This window comes from Dermacentor variabilis, chromosome 9 (genome assembly GCF_050947875.1).
Source record: "Dermacentor variabilis isolate Ectoservices chromosome 9, ASM5094787v1, whole genome shotgun sequence".
In the NCBI taxonomy this organism is placed as follows: domain Eukaryota; kingdom Metazoa; phylum Arthropoda; class Arachnida; order Ixodida; family Ixodidae; genus Dermacentor; species Dermacentor variabilis.
In genome coordinates, this window is record NC_134576.1 from 104417800 (window position 1) to 104443543 (window position 25744).

The window sequence follows — 25744 nt, forward strand, 5'->3', positions numbered from 1 at the left end:
GATAATAGACCGCAGCCTTTCTTGGACCAAACATGTTACTGCGCTTAGGGCTAAACTGACCAACTTCATACACGTTCTTCGTGCAATATCAGGACTGAGATGGGGCCCTTCTGAGCGAAGTTTGCTCCAAGTGTACCAGGCACTTTTTGTGGGCTACATACGCTACAGCATGCCTGTATTATCTAACATGGAATCATCTTGTATACGCACGCTGGAGAGCCTTCAGGCACAAGCACTACGAATATGTCTTGGCTTGCCACGCTGCACGTCAACTAAGGGCACAATAGCGGAAGCACGGGCTTGTCCTATCGACATATACAGGTCTTGTGAACCTGTGCGAACCTATCTTCGCCTGCTAACCAGACACTCACACCATCCACTGTCAACACTTCCAAGCACCAACCTTGACCGTGCTTTTTCTAAAGCTATTGCATGTCACGCAAGCATTGTACCTGCAAGATTCCAGGCCACCGACATCCCCGTGACACCTCCATGGACATTGCCAAGACCACTAGTGAAGCTTCAGATACCCGGAATTCGGAAGAAATCTCACGTTTCCTCCATTGGCTTGAAGCAGCTCACCCTGTCCCATATATTTACATCATATAGTGGGACTGTACAAGTATATACCGATGGTTCGGTCACGCCATCTGCCACAACGGCCGCATTTGTCATCCCACAACTTGGAATTACTCAACGATTTCGATTAGACCACAAATCGATATCTACGGCTGCAGAACTTGCGGGAATACGAGAGGCTGTCCGTTTTATGAGAACGCAGACACCCCATAAATGGACGATATTGTGCGATGCCAAATCAGCGCTACAGGCGCTAAAATACTTTTTAAAGAAAGGACCATACTATCTGCTCGTGCTGGAAATCGTCGAACTTTGTCACAGTGCCGAGTTAAGTGGCCACGTGATCACCTTTCAATGGATGCCTAGCCATTGTGGTGTCTTTGGTAATGAACTCGCTGACAGTGAGGCAAGATCGGCCTCCTCTTCCTCTAATGAAGTACGGATTGCCTACTCGCGCCCTGACACCAACTCCATGATCAAGGCACTCATGCAGGACCTTACAAAGGCTTATAGAGCCCAGTAGTAGTGAAAACTTTATTGAAAATGTCCGGCGATTTGGGCGGGGTGGGGCCATGAGCACCCCAGCCTAGGTGACGGCCTCGAGTCCTTGGACTCGGGCGGCTTCCTCGGCGTGCCGGACGGCCCACAGTTGATCGGCGAGGTCGTGGCTGAGCAGGGCCGCCTCCCAACGCGCCCCTCGGTGCGAGACTGCCATTTCTATCCCGTTCGTCGGGAACTCCTGCTGCTGGCTACCGGCGCATGCCCACAGCATGTGCTGCAGCGTCGCTCTGGCTCCGCACGCTTTACAGGCGTCGGACGGATAAATGTCGGGGTAGCAGAGGTGAAGGATCGCCGGGTTAGGATATGTGTGTGTCTGCAATTGCCTCCAGGCAACCGCCTGTTTCTTGTTTAGTTTGGCGTGCGGTGGTGGGTATTTACATCTGTTCAATCTGTAGTGTTGCGTGATGTCTCTGAAAGTGGTCATGCGATCCCCCCACGTCCACTCCCGCATCGCTCTCGCGGTGGGCGAGACGTCGGGATTGCCGGCGGGCGCCGCGGCTCGGCATGTAAGTCCTCGAGCCGTGGCGTGGGCCGTCTCGTTTCCCGGGAGCGGAGGGTCCGTGTGGGCGGGGGTCCATACGAGGAAACTGTCGTTTTTGCGGCAAATATTGCCCTGTTGAATTTGGAGAATGCGGGCCGCTTCCCGGGAGATCCGGCCGCTAGCGTAGTTGCGTATCGCTGCCTGCGAGTCGCTTATTATCACCTCGGCATCCGTGGTGGCCACCGCGAGGGCTATCGCTGCTTCCTCGGCCGCCTCCGTCTCTTCCGTGCGTATCGTCGCGCTCGCGACGCAAGTTCCGCTGTGGTCCGTGACTGCGATCGCGAAACCACGTTGCCGCTCGTAACGGGCCGCATCTACATAGACAGTTTCTTTGTTGCTGCCGTATTTCTTTTGTAAATCTCGCGCGCGCCTGTTGCGCCGGCCAGCGTGATGCGTCGGGTGCATGTTCTTGGGCAACGGCGAAACGGCGATGCGCTCGCGAATCGGTGTGGGTATCGCAACCTTTTCGCCCTGCTGTGTGTAGTAGCTGATGCCCAGCGTCTCGAGGATGTGTCGTCCGGTTCTGCTTTTTGACAAACGCTCGTACTGCGCGACGTTGTGCGCTTCTATTATCTCGTCTAGGGTATTGTGTAAACCCAGTTCGAGAAATTTATCCGTACTGGTATTAATCGGCAATCCTATGGCACGTTTGTACGCCTTGCGGATGAGGCGGTCTAGTTTAGCTCGTTCGGCCACCTGCCACTTGAGGTAGGAGGCGACGTACTTTATGTGACTGGTTACGAACGCCTGTACCAGGCGGATCGTATTGCTTTCATTCATGCCACTATGTCTGTTCGTGATACGCATCAGTAACCGGATCGTTTCATTGACCGTACGCTCTAGTCTGCGTACGGTTTCGCCGTTGTGGCCGTTGGCCGACAGGTGCAAGCCCAGTACCCTAATTTTGTGAACATGCGGGATGATGGTGCCGTCAGATGTGACTACCCTAATTTCTCTGTCGGCGTGCTCGGCTGCGGAATCGGAGTTCTTGGGTTTCCGGCCTCTGCGCGTGGGTCTGTAAAGCAGGAGCTCCGATTTGGCCGCGGAGCATTCGAGGCCCGTGTCACGCAGATACTCCTGCACCGCGTCGACAGCCGCCTGTAAGGTTTGCTCTACGTGGCCGTCATTTCCCTCAGCAACCCAGAGCGTAATGTCATCGGCGTACAAGCTGTGGTGGAGGCCTTCAATCTCTGCCAATTTCTGGGGTAATCCGAGAAGCACGATGTTAAAGAGCATGGGCGAGATGACAGAGCCCTGCGGTGTGCCCGTGCAACCTATGTCTATGTCTTGCGATTCCAGTCCGCCGATCACTATGCGGGCATGGCGACCCGTAAGGAAGTCCCGTACGTAGTCGTACGTTCTCTCGCCCAGTCCCAATGCTCGTATGCTTTCAAGTATCGCGGCGTGTTTTACGTTGTCGAACGCCTTTTTGAGGTCAAGACCGAGTATTGCTTTTGTGGATCGCGTGGGATTGTCTACGATGTGGTGTTTGAGTTGAATCATGACGTCCTGCGTAGAAAGGCCACGACGGAACCCCAGCATCGTGTGCGGCAGCATGTCTCGGTCCTCGAGGTAGTTGGTAAGGCGAGTGAGAACCACGTGTTCCATGACCTTGCCGACGCAGGACGTCAGGGATATTGGTCGAAGATTGTCGATTTGTACCCGTTTGCCCGGTTTGGGGATCATAATTATGCGCGCCGTTTTCCACGAGCTCGGTATCGTGCCGGCATTCCAGCACATGTTAATGTAATCCGTCAGCCGTTCTATCGACTCGTCGTCCAAGTTGCGGAGCGTTTTATTGGTTACGCCGTCCGGGCCCGACGCCGATTTTCTGTTGAGCTTGTACAGTACCGCCCTCACCTCTGCTACGCTAAAGTCTTCATCTAGCTGCACGTTGCTCTTCCCCGCGTACGCCGGATGCGCGACGGGGCTAGTTGCCTTGACGTAACGGGTTCGCACGGCTTCTAGAAAGTCCGCGGACGTGCCTTCGTAGTCGTGTACTAGCTTGTTAATCTTATGCGCGTGCGCTGATTTGGTCTCCTCAGGATCCAAGAGATGCCGGAGGAGGTGCCATGTCTTGGCCATTCCTAGCTGATTCTCCATACCGTTGCACGTCTCCTCCCATTGTGTTTTGCATACCTGCAATGCGTGGACTTCTAAGTCTCTGTTTAGCCGTGCTATGCGTCTGCGTAGCGTTCGATTGTGTCGTTGACGCTTCCACCTGTCCTGTAAGCTGCGCTTGGCTTCCCACATGTGTAGGAGTTTACTATCTATCACCTCTAGGTGTGCTTCCTGCGGTACCTCCCGCGTTGCCGCTTCGACGTCCCCCCTGAGCGTCGCGGTCCAGCTCTCGATGTCGTCGATAGCATCGCTGCCGCGATTATGCTCCTTCCGGGCTTTGCGAAACGCGTCCCATTCTACCAGCCGGTAGTGGTTGCCCTTGGTGCCGTCCCGATGACCGTGGTGATGGTAGTGCGGTCCCACATCGACCTGGATCTCGATCACCGAATGATCGCTACCCAAGTCCTCCTGGGTGTTATGCCACCGCGCCCCAGCGACGTTCTTCGTAAACGTAAGGTCGGGCGAAGTGTCCGCACATACGCTGTTGCCCATGCGTGTGGGCGCGGAAGGGTCCGTAACGAGCTCCAGCCCCTCATTCTGCGCGTCTTCCCACAGGCGCTTACCCTTCAGCGTTTCGTACTTGTACCCCCACGCCGCGTGAGGCGCGTTGAAATCACCCGCGATGATTAAGGGCCTGTAGCCAGCTGCCTCGCTCGCCTTTCGCAGTAACGTGCTAAAGCGGTGTTTGCCTTTAGGTCTACTGTACACGTTCAATACAAACAGACCGCGCCCTTTCGTCGGAATAATCTCAATCAGTACGTGCGGTATTCTAACGTTCTTGAGTTCGCGTTGCGCCACGGTGAGGTTGCGTCTCACTAGCGTTGCAGCGGCCGGCGGTGCTCCCGCGGTCACGGCCTCATCGATCGCTTTGTAACCGGCCAGCTTGACCGCGTCGTTGGTTTCTTGTAATAGTATTACGTCAGGCCGTTCCCGGTTGCGTAGGAATTGTTGAAGATGCCCCCGTTTCCTCCTGTACCCCCTGCAGTTCCACTGCCAGATTTTGAACGTGTTCTGTGTGTTACGCTGTCGTGGGCGTTGTGTTTGTGTGGTGTGTTGAGCCATGGTGACTGTCCACATTATGATTTTCCGTCCGCCTGATCCTGCACCTCTTCGTCTGGTATCGGCCTAAGGTACGGTTTCCCAGTCGTCCGTACCGGGCGACCCGCTGCGCCCGGGAGCCGCATTTCAATATTGTCTATGCGCGATTGGAGCGTCGCGACCATTTGAGTGAGTTGTGCTATTGCACTGCTCAGCTGTTCGGTTTGCGCGGTTTGCTGAGCTATTGCGCGGTTCAGTTGCGTTGTTTGATGCGCTTGTTGCGTCATCATCGCGTCTACCTTGTCTTCGAGTCTGTCGACTCGCTCGCGGAGTTCCTGCTCGCGCGTTTGCAATTTGGTCTTGCTCTGTTGCGGGTCTAGCGCCTTGCGTTTAGTAGGAGCGGGTTGTGCGTCCTGCGCCTCCATGACTTCCTCCGCGCTCTCGACCGTTCGAGCAGCCGCGTCTGCGGCGACTGGTTTGGTCAGAGGAGGAGGAGAATGGGTTGATGGGGCCCCTTTTAACGTGGTAATTTCATTCTTTAGCCTAGCATTTTCCTGCTGTAGTGTTTTGATGACGGATTCTAACTGATCCAGTCGCTTCTGTAACAGGCTTTCTGTGCCGTAGTTGCTGCTCTGAGCGCTACTGCTGCTTCTAGCTGCTCCGGGGTTTCTATTAATGGCAGTCTCGGTTCGCGATAGCGGCGCACGAGGTGCGCCTCCGGAGGCGACCGCCGCCCAGCTCACCTGTGGGTGGTTGGATCCTCGTCCATCTTCCGCTGCAACTGCATGGCTGGCACGGGCCGTAGACCTACTGCGAGGCCTCACCGAGCGGGGGCGGGAGCCGGTGCGAGAGCGGGCTCGAGAACGAGTGCGGGAGCGAGTGCGGCTACGTGCACGGCTCTCCCTCGAGGTCGAGCGGCTGTCGGCGCTAGCTCGTCTCTGTGTGGGGCGTTGTCGGTAGCTCTCCTCTCTGCAGTCGTAGGTGCTGCTGCTGCCGTAAGCGGCCTCAGCCTCCTCGCGCATTCTGCGTTCCCATTGTCGTCGCTTGACTAGGTACGGCGTCTTGTACTTGGCTTTGCACTTGCGGTCCCCGGTAAGGTGACCCTTCCCACACAGTTGGCACACCGGCTCGCACCGATGGTCGTCGGGTGGGTTGCTGCATCCGCACCCGCGGCACTTTTTGTCGTTCGGGTTGGGGCACACGTCGGTCCTGTGTCCCAGACGACCACACTCGTAGCACATGTCGATTTGCTTCTTGTAGAGAGAGCACCTCATCAACATCCCGCCGTAGTTCACGTAACGGGGCACGTAGTAGCCGTCAAAGAGGATGACCACGTTGTTCGTATTCCCCATGCGCTTGGCATGCAGGACGTTCGGGTTTCGCTGGTTCACGAGACTTCTCACGACGTCCGCCGGCTTTTCGTCTAGCGATATGCCCCTGATAATACCTTTGGATGTATTCTCCGGAGCCGCTCTGTAGGCGCTTGCTTCGAACTCGCGGTCGCCAATGCGCAGCTTGCAAATGCTGCCGTATTGTCTAGCGCGATCTTCTGACGGAGTGCTCACCACTATCACGTTTTGACGCTCGTTGAGACAAACGCTGTCCTCGTCAGCTGCCTCGCGTCCCACGCCTGCTGCGTTGCGTATGCAGCAATGGACGCGGTCCTTCTGGTATTTCGACACGTTGATGCCGTCCCGGGGCCGCACGATGATCTTGTAGTCGTCCGTGGGTAGGTTGGGCATTCGGCTCGCCATGCTGATCTTCCGCACGTAGTGCGTCGCTTGCTTTATAGACGCCGCCTTCTTGGAAGACGCTGTCGCGGCTTGCTGGTTCATCGCAGGGTCGTCGTCTCCCGCCGTCTTCTTGGTGTTACGCTTGATCTCGCACCATCCCTGCTGTTTTCCGAGCTCCGTCGGCGATATTTCCTCCCCTTCGACTTGCACGACTTCCATCTCGGAAGCCGGCGCAGCGGATCGGGGCTCCGCTGACGCTTAGGCCTACCGTGCCTTGTCTACCAGCCTGGCTATCGTGCCGACGTGGCGACGCGGAAAATCTTCGAAAAGTGGCCGGAAAACGGGCTCACCTGCCGAAATCTGGTATCGAGAGAGTCCGTAGAACTTTCGAAAGCAGCTGGGAATACCGTGAACAGGATAGCTGTAGATAATTCGCCGAAAACCATAGAAAATTTGCGGAGCCGGTGCGACGCGCGTCCGCACTCCGTGGCCCCCTAGCGGTTCTCCTTATAGAGCCCACTCTGATAATATTCACAGACGTCTACATACGATTGACCCAGACGGTAAATTCTGTTTGCCCCCGAAGCTTACACGGAGCAAAACATCATTGCTACACAGGATTCGGCTCGGCGTTGCTTTCACCCGTCGCTACGCACACCTCATCGACCAATCGAACAACCCTGATTGTGTACACTGCCAGATGCACGAAACACTGCAACACGTACTGTGCGACTGCCCAGCATATATGCTGGAGCGAAGGACATTAGACAGTTTCCTAGCCAGCGTTGGCAGACAACTACTGTCGGAGGAAGCTATCCTCCGCCCATGGCCTGACACTGCAATTTCAGTGCGTGCAACAAAAGTTTTGTTGAAGTTCCTGCAGGACACCAAGCTCGACGAGCGGCTCTAGCGAGGCAACTGTCTCATGTACATAAGCACTCACCACTTCTCTTATCATCATCATCCATCCCAATACTTTCACTCCCCTTCCCTCTTCCCCAGTGCTGAGTAGCAGGCTAGAGCGCACTAGCTCAGGTCGACCTCTCTGTCTTTCCTATCAATAAATTCTATTCTATTCTACATAAACGTACATTCATTGAATACATCTTATGGCTTGGCTAAAAGAACCAGGCTGGTAGAAAATTAAGCCATACGCGGCCATCAGCCACTGACACGAAACGGCATGACCACTGTCGAAGGAACTCCTCTTCCCCAATGAAGAACAAATACTCTGACAGTCACGCCCGTAGCTCAAAGTAGAACCCCTCTACAAGTGGAAACAGCGCGGCGACGATGTCCCGCGGCAACTGCCTCTCACCGGTTACGCCACAGACAAAAGGCCCGGGCAGCAATTAAAAGTCGCCCAAAGCGGCCATGTGAGCAGCGACCAGATATGATAAAGCGGTTAACCCCAAGACCACGGAAACCACCATGCACGGCCCTGAAAAATACCCAAGCAACGACGCATTGCAGCAGCACATGCTTGTTGGATTCTGTTGTTGGATGCTTGTTGGCAATTGGGGCACACAGCGAAGATGGGACTATGCCCCACTACTCTAGTCTGTCACGCGTTGGGATCACTTGCCACCCTAGACGCCACAAGAAGTCGTGTAGGTGGCCAGGCAGCAATGACGCCGTCATCGCACCCCACAACACGTTGTTGGAGCGTGTGCGGCGCGCTGGGAGAACTAGGGGAAGTAGTAAGGCTGACATTGTATCCACAACACGGTTTTCGATAACGTCTACATCAGTGCATACTACTTTACGGGGCGATAAAACGCCCCGTCCGAAGAGTAAAATGCAGGTGCGTTTAACACTTTTGATCCGTGAATTAAGTGTACACCTGGTATCATGTAACAAATTTTTGTGCCAAGGAAATAGCAGGCGAGCTCACGCGTGGGACACTGATCACGCTGTAACAGGCGGAGCCAAAATCGCAGAGCAAGCAGCCGGCAGTGGACAGACACGGATGGGAACGCGAACCCACCACGAGTGCATGGTTGCCCAAGCGCCGCGCGACAGACCTGTTCTGCACAGCCCGACCAGAAGAAGGAATCAAGAAGAGACTGCAAGGACCTAGTAACCCGTAATGGTGTCTGAACAATGTGACAAACTTACCACCCTTGGCCGCGAAATACAGACTGTGCTAAATATACATTCTTTCTAATAGGGGCAAATAACACCCTTGAACATCCTGAATATTTCGCCTTACATATTCAAGAATTGAGAGCCACGCAGTGTCTGATATGCCATCATAGGTGTAATCAAGGCCTAAAATAAGAAGAGAGTTGCTCTTTTGAAGAGGAAAAAGGGGGCTTAGGCGTGTCTGTGATGAACCAATGAACAAATAAGGACATTTTGAAAAAAGAAATTGTGCAGCGCCTGAAATATTTCCATACTCCGTGAAAATTCGAATACCATGGGATAAGCTACCTTAATTCCTGAGATACAATGTGATGTCATCGGCGAACGCAGTCACCTTCACATCACTGCTTCCAGACAGTGGGAGACCACACAGGTAAGGTCGCTCAGTACCGAGCGCAGAAATAGCTCAAGGTTAAGCACAAAGAGTACTGGGGATAGACGAGAACCCTTGACGAGAACCCTTGACGAGAACTCTTGACGAGAACCACGAGTAACGGGAAATGGTGCACTTTCCCGACCATCAAGGAACAATGTACGGATATTTGAATAGGCGGTCCTAAAAAGTTCAACAAAATTTGGCCAAAAGCGGAATGAGGTCAGTACAATAACTATGTAGCTGTGTTCAAGGCGATCGGATGCCTTTTCTTGATCTAGTGAAACTAAGAGACCACGTACTGACCCGATCAACGTATATGCCATTATGTCACGCGTTACGAAAGGGACTATGTATCTCTCTGCCAGGGGCTGAGCATGCCTGATGGTGTCCTATTAAACAAGGCTTCCCAAGCGTCGAGTGACAACAGCTGTAAATGTTTTGTAGTCAACGTTGAGAAGCGTGATTGGCCTCCATTCCTCTGGACGAACTGGCGGTGGATCGTGCTTAGGTATCAGCACAATACGACCTTCGCGAAAACAAGATGGGTATTCAAAGTTCTCAAAGCAACGGCTGATAACGGACACGAAAGTGCCACTATTATATACCCAAATTATTAGATAAAACTCAACCGGTAACCCGACTGGCCCTGGGGCCGAGCCACGCTTCATGGAAGATAATGTTGCCTTCACTTCATCAGCTGATGGTCCTTCAGAGAGACCTTCAGCGAGATCAGGTAGAACCTGAGGCAGCCCACTAAGCATTTCTACGTTACCATGATCCATTCGCAAGTACTACGCGGCATGCTTTCAAAATGCGATACAAAGAGCGAATAATCACGCACGGGAGGCGACATAACAGAAAGTGCTCTTGGGGTGGCAGAACTGAATTTATTCGGCTGTCTAAAAAGCGAGTTTCTTGCGAAGCGCAGAACTTCAGGGTGTGCACACGCATTACATTTGCATAGCCAAGCGGACAAAGGCGACGCTGCAAGAAGTGGAACTTTATTGAACGATTTCTCGTTAGTGCACAAGACCACTGTATAGGACAACAAAACAGTTAAATCAGAGGTGAGTGTCTGGAGTAACGAGGGAGAAGTGAAGGCTTTTGCTCAGACACACGCACCTTCCCTACCTTCGACGCTGAGCTAGTCAAATAAATTTTGCCAACCACAGAGTCCCCACGTTTTTTCTTTTTTAAAGCTATCACCTCTCCCTGTTTCACACGTACTTTTTTACGTCCCGCTTTTCAAGATGTAATAAACGTACTTCTTATGTGCTTAACACGGAAGAAATATTTATCTATAGTTCTATATAGCTTTATATAGGGCCATATAGTTTTATTACTAGAATCCTAATATCGTTCTACGTTTTCATCTGGGAGAGCAAGAACCTCCTCTCTGGTCTATAGCGCCGGAGCGCAAAGGCACGAGCGGCAGCTTTTGCAATGCTTTGTTTTGCAGGGAGGCGGGGGGGGGCGGGGTTACTTCCAATTACCACAGCAAAGAGGGCGTTACGGTGGCGACCATGGCGTCCTCGTCAAAATGGTGTATAGGCTCCAGCCACATATTTTCATACAATAATTAGTGTAGGACAATCTACGGTTCGAATCAAGGAGGTTATGAATTTAAAAATAAATATGTCACAACTTCGTAGGTCCAACAAACTATCATGTGGAAAAATAAATGTTTTTTTTTTTTTTAGTTACCAAAACGGAACTTGCTTTCCGAAAAAAATCACTAAATATAATAAACGGCATTTTATGCATTTTAACCATGCAATTTGGTTTACATCTTCCATATAACGTAATAAATATGTGACACTGTTCGAGGAAGATTAGCCTTTATGACATGAAACAATGTTCCACATAACTAAACCTATTGTCCGTATTATTGTTCCTCACACAGGTACCAAACAAAGGTCTATGCAATGTTCTCTATGGTTTTTTTCAACTAGCGTGAAAATGTTGCGCAGCACATGCATTTTTTTTCTTAAGTTCGTCTTATCCTGCATGGTTTCAGGCTGTGAGGGTCACTTTTCACTGCAGACTTGTTGTACAGCAGCAAAATATTTTGATGTAAATTAGAAATTCCACTATTCCAAGTCCTTCATTGTCCCGTATTCGCAGGCCAGTTGTTACGTACCAGTCAGCTGGCCGCGACGACGTGCATATCATTATTAAAGCTGGTCGGCCAAAGGCAAGCAGCTCTCATGAGGGAAAGGCTTTGCGAGTTGAGCCCCAGAAAACAATGCTCGCCAGTAACTATTCGGAATTAGAAACTTTGGCAGCTATCGCCAGAAAGGCGGGGCACTGACAATGGCATTGCAAGATTGAGCGTTGCCCTCGAACTATCAAAACGGTTTTCCTTTGAAATACGTCGGTGCGACAGGTTCGCGGGACAGGGCGCTCAAGGTATCCGCTTCGGCGCAGCAGACATCCTGATATCCGTAAACTAATTGAGATCCCTGATACAGCAAACATCCTAGATATCCTTACGCAACGTGCTTATGACAAAAGAACAACATATTTATGAAAAAAAAGCACACAGCAGCCAGCCCCTACGACGGATAATCACCTGCTGTGACACGGGCCTTGAGACTCACTCCGGCTTTCAGGTACAAGGTGATCAGTGATGCCAAAGTCAAGCTTAAAGTATGCGCTATATAGAACTACGTCCATTACTAAATATGCTATAATTTTGCAAAATCAATCAACGAGAACCGGCATATTTAGCATGGTAGGGACGACGGCTTGCAAAAGCATTGTTATGAATTACTTGCTGCACACATGATATTATTTTTAAAGATTTATGTGCGGTGTTGCGAATCCGCCGAATCTATACCAGTATAAAGAAGTCTTTAGCGTCGTCGTTAGCCTACGGTGGTGATCATGCTGAACAGTGAATTTCAAAAAAAAAAAAAGAAGAAAAGTTGGCGTACGCCGTCAGCGTTACGTGCAAAAGAACGGGAAAAAAAGTACAAAAGAGCCGGAGAACATTTGTAATTTCTGGTATACGTTATGGGACAGCTGGGAGCGCGTATTCTGAAAAAAAAAGGAAAAAGAAGTGAGAAAGCTTCCTAATGACTGCATACTTTCTTTCTCCAACGCAGTGACAGCTTAGTAATAACAACACTTCACACTACTCAAGCGCAAATGTTCGTGAAAAGTGACGCTAACACAACAGACCACACCGGTTTGACATTTTGGTCCTTGGGCCTCGGCGAATAGCTCGCCGCATTGAAGCGTGACGAGCGTAGGCGTTTCTCATTAGTGCACAATTGTGCCGAACTGGGGCTGGTTAGCGCACGTTGGATGGCGAACTAATAGCGCTGCAGCGCGCGTTTCTACGGACACATTCCATAGTGCTGCTTCTGTTACCTCACTTCACAGACACTGTCATTAGTGCCAACTTCTGCGAAAAGCAGCCAGTGGAGAGGGTCGCTCAGAGTTCGCTTGCGGCTCTAATTTGTGTCACGACCAAATTGCAATGCCAGGGGGGGTGAAAGCTTAGCGACATAAGTCGGTAGAAATAGGCGGCCGTCAGTCATGCTCACTCGCCAGTATTCTTCCCAGGCTATATGTACGCCTACACACTCACGAACATTCCCGTACGCTCCTGCGTTTCCTCACCAACTCGCACTGGTGTTCATAGTCGCTTCTCTTCATGCTCACCAGTACGCACTCATGCCTATACACACGCGACGACTCCCGATCACCAGCACTCACTCGCACGCATACTCCCATCCAATGACGCTCGCCGACAGTCGTTCAAGTTAATACACCCATCAGCTCAAAATCGCCGTCCTTGACTTTCGTTTCGTATGCTCGCGTTAACCGGTACCAGCGCTCACTCACACGCATATTCACATCCAGTCAGGCTCGCCGACAGTCACTCCAGTTAATACTCCCGTCCTCTCAAAATCACCGTTCCTGAGTTTCGTTTCGTATGCTCGCGTTAAACGGCACCAACGCACACTTACGCATACGCACACACGCACACACGCAACGCACACACGCATACTTGCATCCAATCACCAATCACACTCGCCGACAGTCACTCCTGTTAATACTTCCGTACAGTCACTCCAGTTAATACTCCCGTTCTCTCAAAATCACCGCCCCTGAGTTTCGTTTCGTATGCTCGCGTTAACCGGTACCAACGCACACTTACGCATACGCACACACGCATACACGCAACGCACACACGCATGCTTACATCCAATCACCAATCACGCTCGCCGACAGTCACTCCTGTTAATACTTCCGTACGCTCAGATTCACCGTCCCTGACTTTCGTTTCATACGCTCGCGTTAACTGGTACTCGTGTACTCCTGTTCACAAACACTAACATCCACTACACTCTCGGGCACTCACTCCCCGTTCACACTTCGTCACTCACCAACGCTCTATCTCAGGCTTGCGACAAGAGTGTGGAGTATGAGTCAGCTTATCGGAGAGCAAGTTTAGGCCGACCGATGCTCAGCGACCTACGACGAGCGGTTAAGAGGGGCGCAGGCGAAATTGCCTTGAACTCGCGCTGCCGTGTAATCTTGTCGTCATTAGCAGCTGCTGTATCGTTCTTTGTTTTTTTCGGTATCGCTCCACGGACAGCGTTCAACACCTGGATCGTATACGCTTTGGATGGGCGGGCGATGCCCAAAAATAAGAGCAACGCCGAGCGATATCATCAAAACCGGCTGCACACGTTGCCCATTATAGCCTTGGTCCATTACGCGTACACTTGGCCCCATTCCTGGCGGGCCTGAGCGATGTTTCATAAGCTACGTATGGGCGTAGCGTGTTCATTTATGGCACACCTGGGCTCACGTCGTCGGTTTCCATCAACTTGATACACCGGGTGTTCTTTCTTGTTTATCTGGTTATCAGAATATTCAAGTGGCTCAGAAAAAAAGGCTAATTCAGGGGTTTTGAGTGTCGGAAAGAATATATGATTATGAGGCACGCCGTGGAGCTTGGGGGTCGCGGAATACTTTTCACCGCCTGGTCTTCTTTAACCTAAATCAAAGTATAAACGAGCCCTTTTTCCTTTCTTTTTTTTTTTGCATTTCGTCCCCCCCATCGTAATGAGGCCGCCGCGGCAGTGATCGAACCCTTGACTTCGAGCTCGGCAGTGTGACGCCGAAGACAACGGGGCTACAGTGGCAGGTTGTGGCAGAGAACGCAATTGTACTGCTTAGGCCTATAGAATACTCGAAGAGGCGAACAATATTTACACATTCAAAATTAAGTATGCCCTAGACAGGAGAGAAGCAGGAGGGCACCCGTGAAACAAACGCAGCGCTGCTTAACGTTTATTGCAAAACGTTAACGTAATACGTATCGCGGGCAAAAGCAGAAAGACATCTTGCAAGCAGGCGGCGCAGCAGATAATTCGTGTTCAACGGATCTCGAAGCGCACCGGAACACAACGGTGTTCCGTTGAGTTTCTAGATCTGTTCAACGTGAATTTAAACCAAGTAGCCCGACCTTGTAACCTTAGAACAGATAATCTTGCTTTCGTGTGGACTAATCGCATGTGCAAGGAACGCCAGTTACTTGTGTAACAAAGACAAGTACGGCATGCCGACGCAGTAGTCGCATTATACGTGATGCCTTTTCGTTTCTTTCTCGTTACGTATTATGTTAATTACTTCAATAAACGTCAGGTGGACGTAGCGCGGTGTTTATTTGCGCTCGTCCAGTCTGTTGCTGCGCTATTTTGTTCGCCCTTTACCAAATAAAATATAAATGAAGGAGTCGCCCGAATTTACACCCTGACCGGAGGTATATGTTGCACGATTCAACGAACAATTTAGGGCGCACATAATCAGGTGTTAATCGGAACCTGCTAGTCCGCAAACGTAAAATTATTTCTGAAGTTGCTTTGGCTTAAACGTATGCGTTCCCAAATGTACGATGAAATTAATTGGCATTTCAGATACATCCCAGGCGGTAAGCGTTCCCAAAACGAACCTAGCAGGTAGTGCGGGACTTCCAAGGACTCTGAGCAAGCAAAAGTACTCTAATGTGGGCGCGCCTAAACTGATTAGAATGTTTTTTTTTCTTTTCTGTAATCATTCTCCTCTTATTAGGCAAATGCTCAGTTATTTGAGAACTTGCATACTTGAATACTTACGTAGATGAAGAATACGTGCTTAATAACCTGCGATGAACAAAGTGCATGGTTTTGTTTATATGTATACGTGCTTGTTACTGTGTGCGCAACGTGAACGCAGCTTATTTCACTTGAATGTAAGGTGCAGGGTCCCCCTTTTCTTTTGCAACAGATAAAGGCTCGAAGTTTTGTTTGTGTGTGTTCGTTTTTTCCGTAACGCCATGTTCGTAATGGTCGTCAGGCTGCCTTATGATCTTCAGCTGCACTAAAAGAAAAAGAAAAAGAAGCCGCATAGCCAGCAAACTTCTCGAAATCTGTGTTAACTGAAGTTCTCTTGAAACATATTAATTACACGCTGTGCAAAATTACACATTATACGTGCAACCTCATTTTGTTTTAAACGGCGTTCACGTTCTTCTTCCAACGCAGAATGTTTTCGCCGTTTCGCTTCACGGTAATAAATACTTATTTATTTATTTATTTATTTATTTATTTATTTATTTATTTATTTATTTATACTATCTCAAAGGCCCCGTGAGCGACATTACATGAAGGGTGGATACAGTCACAGATAATATAACAACGTGAGGATGAGAACAGTAGTACAGGCATTCCTTTGCCATTTGTTCAATGACACCATTTGTTCAATGGCGGATATCGAGCCAGTAGAGTCGGTGATTGTACCAGTATGGCTGCGAAGGCAAATTTCACTCAGACGCAGTACGTGTAGAAAGGACACTGCTAGAACGCTGTGGTATGGGCACGTGGAGTGGCAAACGACATTCGGTATGGTGGTGAAGAGAGAGAAAGGCAAAGGAAAGACAGGGAGGTTAACCAGAGATTATCTCCGGTTGGCTACCATCTACTGGGGGAGGGGCACGGCATATCTAGGGCTTAGGATACCTGGCTCTCATGGGGGTGAAGAACGTGCGACGGACTGGTACGGTGAGTTCGTTGTTAGGCAGCAGCGAGCGAAAGAACTTGCGAGAAAGATCTAGCCGAGAGGTCCTATTAAAGCAGAATGATTAAGTTGCGATTTTAGTGCCATGATACTAGAGTTGTAACAATAACCAGCTAGGATGAATTTGGCAGCATGGTTCTGAACTGACTCGAGTGTTTAACTTAGTCTTAGTTAAGCAAGGGTGAAATATTGGACTCACATACTCACATTTCTGACGGACGAGAGCTTTGTATGCCAACAGCTCACCAAAGTTACAGTAGTAGCGTTTACGTGAATGCGACAGTGACGTATCGCATTTCCTGCAGCGCATTAAGGTAATACTATGCGACAGTGCTTACGCGTGGAGAATTCCCCCTCCGTTCAAAACAAGTACGAGTACGAGTATGTTTGCCCGGTCGTAGAGGCCAGCACACGCCTGCAGCCGTCTCACGTTGCCCTTCTCTCCCTCGCTGCAGTTGGCGAGGGTTTAGAGGCACCACGCGAGTTGACTTGCGTTTAGACTTACCCGTCTCCACTTGCCTTCTCTTGGCGCATTAATGCGATACCTCACCTGATTCCTCTCCCGGTGGATTAATACGGTGTAGCGCATTAACATAGACAATAAATACATGGCATTAAAATTCTTACCACGTGCGGTACATAAATGTAAGCAGGGCATTAGCTTACATGCTGCATAGGATGAAAATAAACACGGTTGTACGCGCCGTATTTAGTTCCGTCGTACTTACTTAAGCAATTCGCAATACATTCTCGCGTGCTGTAATTTTCAGATTGCAAAAAAAAATGTTATCTGCATTTTTTTTAATGAGAAGCAATTCTTTGTCTCTTGCAACGCACTTTTACGGTAGAGGCACGTGTTAAGTACTTATGCTATGTTGCCTCGTCTGGGTCTCCTTCAATGAAAAATAGACATGCCCGACAGTGGAAGTGACACCATGCTTGCTAATTTAGTTAGTATGCCTATGTTTACAAGCTTAAATGGCTGATAATACCACTATCCTTACTTCGTATAGCTGTCCGCTAATTTGCTATCGCAATAGGTGCTTCGCCATTAGGGCGAAACTGCGACTTCTTTATCTTTTACTTCCTTTTTCTTTTTTTTATGTGATATTTTATATTACCGTGTGTTCAGACAAGATAGTGCTGACAACATGGGGCAGCCTTGGCTGTGACAGCAGCGGGTGTTCATTTACGCTCAGTGAGAACCCAGGATTTCTTTTTTAAATCCTCCTGGGTGAGGACAAACGTAATAGCGATTTGTGCGCCCTAAGCCTCATGTGAAAAAGGGCAAAAATAGAACTCCGAACGGCCTTCAGCAATTCCTTCGGCTCTCGCGTCATGTACTGCGACAGCAACATTCTTTCCCAGTGGAGACAGCCATACTGTTTGGTTGCTTGTTACACGATCAAATAATAGCGCTCACACGCTGCTTGGTAATGGTGAAGAAATCGGGTCGTTACAAAGTAGTTAGGGGGAGGGGATGCAGTTGAATAATATGTGGAATATGAAAGCAGGTGTGCCTGGCGTGCACGATTAGTCCATATCCTTTCACAAGTTCTCATGTTGAAAATTCTTCGATTTTTCAACCTCGGCGAGTAATGCTCAAATTCGTGGATGGAGATTATCCACTTCAGAAGCCATAACTTTCTCTAGAACGGATTTGCCAAATCTCATGATGTAAACGACCTACTAGACTTGCGAAAAAGAAATCCTCATTGTTTCTACGTTTACAGGTTGGCATATAACGCATTTGGTCGTTCTGATTCGTGGGCCATTATATGTAGAAGGAACTATGGCGTTGTGGTTGAGACGTCGTTATCGGCAATGACAGCATCCTGCTTTCGGCATTCTTTTCCGCCAACCACCTATCTTATATGCAGATCCGCGAAGATGGATACAGTTGAAAGCAATTAAGCGCTCGCTGTCATTTTCTCGTCACCGTTACAACGGGACGACCACGTAAATTATATCCCAAAGGAAGCTAATCTCTACATAGATACACTTAACGAAAACCACTATCTCTTCCCAGGGTTCGCAAAATGAGTTCCTTTTAATGCACCGGATTAGCTTCCAGCGAGAATTTTTCCGACGAAACCATATCCTTTCAGATTACACAAAAAGAAGGCATTCACCGAATTATTAAGGAATGTACCAGCTTCAGCACCTATAATGTCCAATGGTTCAAGCAGTTTACAGCAGTCCCAGTAAATATAATATATCGCCATAATTTTGCTGGAGAATGCACCTTTAGCGAGAATAAACAGAAAACCAATTTCTCGTATGATTTAGAACTTACAACGGTTACGTAATCTGACGAATTACATTAAAAATAGTAATAACTGGACGACTCCACACTCTGGAACTGACTACAGCTTACGAGCACTCAGAAATGAGTTGCCTCCACTGGCAAATAAATGACGTAAATCCGAAATTTGTGTTCGAAAAACCTAGCAGAGTTAATTATTGATTGTAACAAGGGAATTGTGCGTTATGGTTCTCTAGAATTTTTCAAATAAATGTTACATTCCACTTCAACTAAACCTGACATACTATCATTTCTCACATGTAAATTAGCACCCTTCCTAAATTTGCCCCACGTACTTCATATACGTTTGCCTGCGTGATATCTTCAGTATTGCCTCATTGTTTAATGAATTCTAGAAGAGTGTTCTGCTCAGTTCCATGTTTTAGCTTGCGGCATTCTTGTATTGTTGCCTGAAGTGCCCATCATGGCATCAAGGATTCCTTCAAGCCGACGCGCAACTACTTTTCTTCTTGGCCCTTTTGGCAATATGTAACTATTCGGAAGAAGAGCAAAAAAAATGAAAGGAAGAAATAACACAAAATGAATCCTCGATTCAGGGAATCTGACGCGTTCGAGGCTCATCATCACCATTGTCACGTGCACCTCGCATCAACCAACGACGCTGAATTTCACGAGCGTGCTAGTGAATAACTGCACACCAAACGCACCGCTGCCTTCGCAAGAACAAGTACTATGTGAAGCACACGTTATCCACGTCCGGTTGTTGTACCGCCCGATGTAGCCTCAGAAGTGCATTAACAGACGCCTCCGCTCTCAGCCCCTATCTGGAGAGCAATATTTTGCCTAAATTTCCGGGCGACTGTCGTTCGATCACTCCTTGGTTAGCGTGTCCGGCTCTCAAGTGCACTTGCTCAGTGGCATGAGGGGGAATCCCCGCGGTGGTAGCAAGAGAAGGTTTCGATTAGTCTCTAATTTGGCCAGTCACCTAGCACGTCGAAATTTCACAAATAGAAGTATGCACACGAACATGACAACACACCCCAATTTAGGAGAAAGCGAAGCGATAATTGTGCGCTCTACATTTGTCTTTTGCCACAGTGTGGGTATTGCGAAAGAACGCGCGTTTGCCGCCATGTTCTACTGGCTTTTCGTTACCTATGCCCACGAAACCTTTCGAGTGCTTCAAATCTAGGTTCTTTTGTGTTTAGGTAGGCAAAGCGATAACAATAACAATTTGCTCCTCTCAGCCTGAGCATAAGCCCCATGGCATGTCTTCTTCGTACGAGACGAGGGAGAATGACCGGGATTTTTGTGATTCCTTGGCATCTTATTGCCAGCACGGCCGCGTGTGCAAGCCCGCGAAGTGGTCGTGTGATCGCGCAAGAGGTCCCGTAATCTCGCGTGAAGTTGCACCTGCGATGGGATACAAGCACTGTCGACGTGATTGTGAAATCGGGAAGTGCGGGACCTCCCGAAGCAGCGTTCGGAAGACGAGCGTAATGTCACTCTTCCGCATCATTTTCGTGTACATGATGTATGGATTATTCTTTTGTTGCGAAAGCCAGTAAGACCAATTGAATAGGTCCTATTAATGCACAGCTTACTGAAAAATTCGTCTTCGAACGGGCATGCGGCTGTGTGAGTTCATCATCTAAAGGAAAGATTGCATTATAAGTGCATGGATTGCACGTTTATTCACAAACCTATTGCACGCACGAGTTTGCTTGGAAGCTTAGATAAATAAAGCATAATAAGTGACGTCACAAGAAAGTCTGAAGCCCAGCACCAAGAGTAGACAAATCCACGTACCTGCCTATCACTCCTGCGGTAGCACAATGATTGCAGTGCCTCAATGCCCTCTAGTAATTATTGTAATAAGTACTGTGCACCTTTCCATAATGTATACTGTGCGTGTTAGGACCGGGCTTAATTATTAGCAGTTGTGTTCCAACGCTCGGTCTCCGAGTTTTTTTTTTGTGTGTGTGTGTTCCAACGCTCGGTCTCAGAGTTTTTTTTTGTGTGTGTGTGTGTGTTTTTGTGTGTTGTGTGTTGTGTGTGTCCTGTTGCTCTTCATTTCCTCTTTCCTCCCTTCCTTCCTATCTTCCATTTCTGTGTTGCTGTCACCTCCCTTCAGAAGAGTAGGCAGGCGTTGTGCCCCTTCCGGTGGCAGTTGCCAGCCTGCTCCTCATCTTCCCTTTCCTGTTAACTGTATATATGTGTATATGTGTTCAACACAAATAATAATAATAATAATAATAATTGCGTCAGACAGCGCCTGTTCCGTCGCTAATGTGCGACGTAAGCACTCCAGTCTTTCAACCTGGAATTCCGCTCTTCCCATTTCCGGAAGTATTGAATGGAGCATTACCCGTGAGGAGGCTGTCAAGAGGGCCATGTTTACGGAAATGGTATGTTCAGCTTTAGCATCTCGCCAACGACACGTGGAGCGCGTAATGCTCCCCCGCAGTGGCGAAGTGACCAATTCCCTCACTATAATGCCAAGACACGCTCGGTGTAAGGGAAGACCTTCACTACCTCTTGCCGAATTCAAAACCTTGCGTGTACTGCGTCGCACTGGAAGCTGTACCTCAAAAGTGCATTAGTCAGCGCCGTGCGACTCTCTCAACGTAGTTTCCCGATTCCAGAGTCCGCTGCAGATCGCGTTTCCGTTACGTATCTGGCAAAAAAAAGAAGAAGAAACATCCTGAAAGGTTTCCTGAGTTTCAATGTACTTTGAAAGCAATGGTACTCCTGCGTACGTGCTCACATCCTGTATCGCGTATCCCTAAGAGCAGAACCTGTTTCCGAGGCTGCTATCCGTGATGTGTTATTCCTCGTACCATGAGTAGGTGGCCGGCTTTTAGTAAGCGTATAGACTGAAAAGTGTTCGACAATGTTTCCATATCGTCCGGTCTACTGGTGCCTTGCACCTGGAGTCTCCGCTCACGCGTGGATAACTTTTTTTTTTTCGCGAGCGTCTGATCTCCTCTGATATAGCGACCTGAGTGTCTGAGAGCCTCCCACACTTATCCATTTAGGGTAACATGAATAGAGCATTAGTTGTAGAGAGACATGTCCAGAGAAACATGTTTACGGGATTCGTGTTTTAAGCTTCAGCATATCTTACCGTTAGCACGTGAAGTGCGTGCGATATGCTCCTCTCAAGTCGCGAAAGTAGTAAGACCTTGACAATATAGCATTTGTGATGTATTTTTAATGAGCAACTTTCAAACGCAGGTTGTTATTTGAAACCCTTTACGACTAGATGCCTATCATTCCCCTAGCCGCTACGTCAGATAGTTTTGCTTCAGAACAAGCGTAACGTTAAGAGACGTAAAGACAGCGATGAGAAGAATATTCATTTTATTTATTTATTCAACATACTCACAGGCTCCAAATAGGAGCATTGTGTGAGGGGTGCATGTACAGAAAATGAAAGAGACAAGAAAAGCAGTTCATGCATCATTATACAATGGTTAGTTGTTGATAAAGTCGACCTCACTCTGTGATCTTCTAGACTCCTGGTAATCTCAGGTGGCACAGCGGCCGCCCCAAAATGACATTGATGCAGGATTCTATCACCTGACCGGGATTACTTTTTCTTCAACTTTGAAACTTCCTTTTCTGAGAAACCTATTTGGGGTTTACTATATAGGTTTCTGGATTTTGTTCCGCTCTTTGCAATTCTGCGCGAATGACGCGAGACGCTGTGTCGGGCCTTCATTAGTGGTGCAGTCTATTTCTATACTGGACAGCCCGCGTACTTGATTCGCTGTCCTGTATATATGTATGCTGCTCGTTACTGCGTCATCTATGTAATACTATGTCATCCGGAAAACCGTTAGAACATCCCGACAGACTCAACTTTCATTAAAGCCTGCATCTCGTTTTGACTCAACTATTTTGTCCAAGGTCTGACATTCCTCGTACTCTTGCTGGGCTTGCTTCATTAATCCTGGCAGTATTCTGTTGTTGTTGTTGTTGTTGTTGTTGTTGTTGTTGTTGTTGTTGTTGTTCGTGGTATATGTTTCTCGGCCCTAGAATTGTTCTAGTGACTGTTTTGATTTTGGGGAAGATCGTCTGGTCCCTTCTGAGCTGCGATTTGAACATACGTTTTTTTTTTTCTTTCATTTATGTTTATTGTCGCTGTATTTTCTGTCGCCTTGCTTTTCTCGTTCGCCGACCACGACCTTTGATTTGTCAACTTTTTTTTTTCACACACCTTGAGTCTATTGCTTTGAACTGTTGCCACCGCATATTTGCGCACCTCAGATCGCATTCGACTGTAGCGTTTCTGGTTCACAGCCTGGAAGTAGCACAGTTGCGTGCTTATCACGGCGGATGAATGCCCTGGCATTGGAACCCACAATCGCGCGGCGTACAGTCACTGCTCACTGAGTATGCTGCACAGACTTTGGTCGAGTGGTTTGTACTTGGGGAATGATTCTGGCCAGAAGACTTCGGTGCATGGGAGAGTAACGCCCTCGTATCGTGAGCAGGATGGCTCGGGAATTTCCCCAGCCGCTTGGCCGAGATGATTTCCCTGCCGTCGTCCGGCGACGTTCTTTCTGGGAATTGTTCCTTGGGAATGGGCGCTGCGGTAATATACATGGGCCACTCCTTTTGCATTTGCGTTGTCGTGAGCGACATATGAGGTAACGTTCTGTGCTCCCCCGGCATGATTCAGGTTTCGGATGATAGGACTAGTTTTTGCGTGGCTGATTTTTTCGTGTTGTGATCAGGGAAGTGACTAGGCAGTTTTCTCACTTGGATGGTAACGGCTCGTACGTCAGACGATATTATGGGCCTTCCGCCACTACGACGACTGCACAGCTTTTGACTTTTTCTTGCTTCCGTGAGCCAACGTGGCGTTGGAGTCTCATCGCAGCTGTTGATTACTCGTGGCCGAATAATCGAAGAGACCTGAGAGAATTCTCCTTTGTTCGGGCACGTTTCTTTGAGGCCACTTACATGACAGGCACCGCGGCGCTGCAGCCGGGTAAATGATGTTTTTTTTTTCTCCACACGTGATCAGGCTCACGTCAGACTGTGGCGTCGCGAGTCCACATTCGGCACCTTTATGTTGAAAACCGCTGGCGTACGTACACTGGTTCTGTCCGACGCTCAGTTTCGGTTCCAGGCATTTTTTGCTTCATTCGAGGCAGTTAGCGGTAGGCGTGTAAGTAGCTTCTTGTCGCATCTCGTTTCGGACCTCTTCAATGTAAGTTTCCCGGTTTCGTCCCCATTAGGGGCGAAACATTGACAGCGATACGAAGATCTAACGTCGTGCTTGAACTTATCGGACGCTGTTCTAGTGATACACTGATGCGATATGTTGGCGCGACGCAACACGTAAAGCAACTCCTGCTGAGCGAACGAAACAGTGCCCTGGCACCTACCAGGCGTCTCACGACGCTGCTGCAATGAGGAGCGTCTCCAGAGGGCGTTGCAGTTGCGACGTTGCTCGAGGTGCAACCGTCTGGAAGCTGCCGGCGTTAGTCAGCGCCCAGTGGCGCATCAGAAGTTTAGCTCGACGTTTGCTGCCCGTTCCGGTCAGTGTTGTTCATAGCGCATAGCATGCTCAGCGGCAACGCTAATGTGCTCATAGCGTGCTTACGCACGACGGCCTTTCGAGCAAAAGACAGCAGACCACTGCGCTGGCTTCACCACAGAGATGATTGAGCGTAGCGCCGGCGGTTAATCCACTATAACTTCGCTTCGTAGTTTTTTTTTTTTTTTGCAACCAAACGCACTCCGAATTTTTGAAAAACCCTCTAAACCCCTGGCGCTCACTGCGCGTGTGCGCCTTCGATATAGGGAACCCACGGCAACGTCGGCGTTGGCGCCAACGGCGCGAATAACGCTACAATCGTTCGCATACTTTCTTATCGCAGCAAAAGAAATGCGTCGCCGACGGTGGGATCGAACCTCCGTCTACTAGCACAGTGACCTGATGCTAGAACCATTAAACCCCGCATTGCACGCATGCTTCTGTCGTGCAACAGCCGCACTTGCTCTTCGGAACGTTTTCGCAAGTGCGTGCCTCGCCAGTTTCATGCGTTAGCTTCGGAATGCGAGACGCACTGCCTTCAGGATCGGCCCACATTCCCGGGTCTCTTTCTCGTAGCAGACAACGCTGTGGAGAAGCATGTGTGACAATATCGACCCAAGTCGACCAGGTTTTAGCGTTTCTTCCCCGGAGTACTAATGCCACCGTCGTTTCGACATGCGCCACTTGATGTAGACCTATACGCGCAAAAACGTGACACTTAGACACATACGACGCCACAGTACGTTTTCTTTTTCTTTTTTTCTTTTTTGTTGCTGGCCTGCGCCCGTTCAGTAAGTGTGTAGAACCCATCAATCGCCGCGTTACGAAGTAGCGTCAACATCGTGCGATGGCACGATGTTGACGATATTGTCACCATCTCAGCCGTCGTCATGCTGCTGTCGTCGTACACAAGCCTGCATCACACTCACAAGTGCTTCCTTATGCACACACACATTGAAATGCCTCACTCGGTAATAGACGCAATGGAGGATGGCAAGGGGTTCCCGCCGGTACATAATTGAGGAATGAAAGAATGGACCTGTTGGTTAGGAACAGACACTTCGTGACGTTGGTCGATACAAATTCACATGAATATCGCTCCGCGTGAACGTGTATGACTCGATAGAAGTCAAGGAAATATAAGAATGCGCAGCACCAGGCCCTAGTGCACGCATTTGCAAGAAGAGAAGACAAAATGGAGCCTTTTGCACTCGCCAAGACTTCATACGGCAGTTTTCGATCTCTTATACCAAGCTTACACCAGAATCACTACTAAGACAAACTTTTGATTCGTTTCTTTTTCTTCTCCAACCTATCTTTTTTCTTTCTTAGGAGGAATATGCCATAGTTCTTATTCGCAATACCATTGTTGCTTGTGTCAGATTCTACAGTAAAAAGCTTACAACTCTGAATAATTTCTTTCTTTCTGTTTGTTCGTTGTCTTGAATTCTTGTTATTATAATTGCCCCTAATAGGACAGTCTACCTAATTTTCAGCTCTTAATTGCTCTTTATTAAATATAGAGGGTGATAATTTTGTCATCTATAGGTAATTTTTAAGAATCGGCTGTGGCAGATAGCATAATTCTCCTCCTTGAGCTGCTTTATCCGAGGAGGCGGACATTACTAGCACGAGAAATCGAAAACACATATTCATCTACCTATGAAAAATTCACTGATGAACTGCCCAATTAATTACTTTACTGCACATATCGCAATTAACGAATTGTAGCCGGTGAGGTTGCAAGACGCATCCACTT

General features: G+C 48.9%; 1 protein-coding gene across 1 annotated transcript; it reads right to left on the reverse strand.

The window, feature by feature from the left end:
* Positions 1-1099: 1099 nt before the first annotated feature.
* On the reverse strand, positions 1100-4785 carry LOC142557205 (uncharacterized). Its single transcript, XM_075668896.1, has one exon. The coding sequence runs from the start codon at positions 4292-4294 to the stop codon at positions 1166-1168; it is 3129 nt and encodes a 1042-aa protein (XP_075525011.1). The 5' UTR covers positions 4295-4785; the 3' UTR covers positions 1100-1165.
* Positions 4786-25744: the final 20959 nt, after the last annotated feature.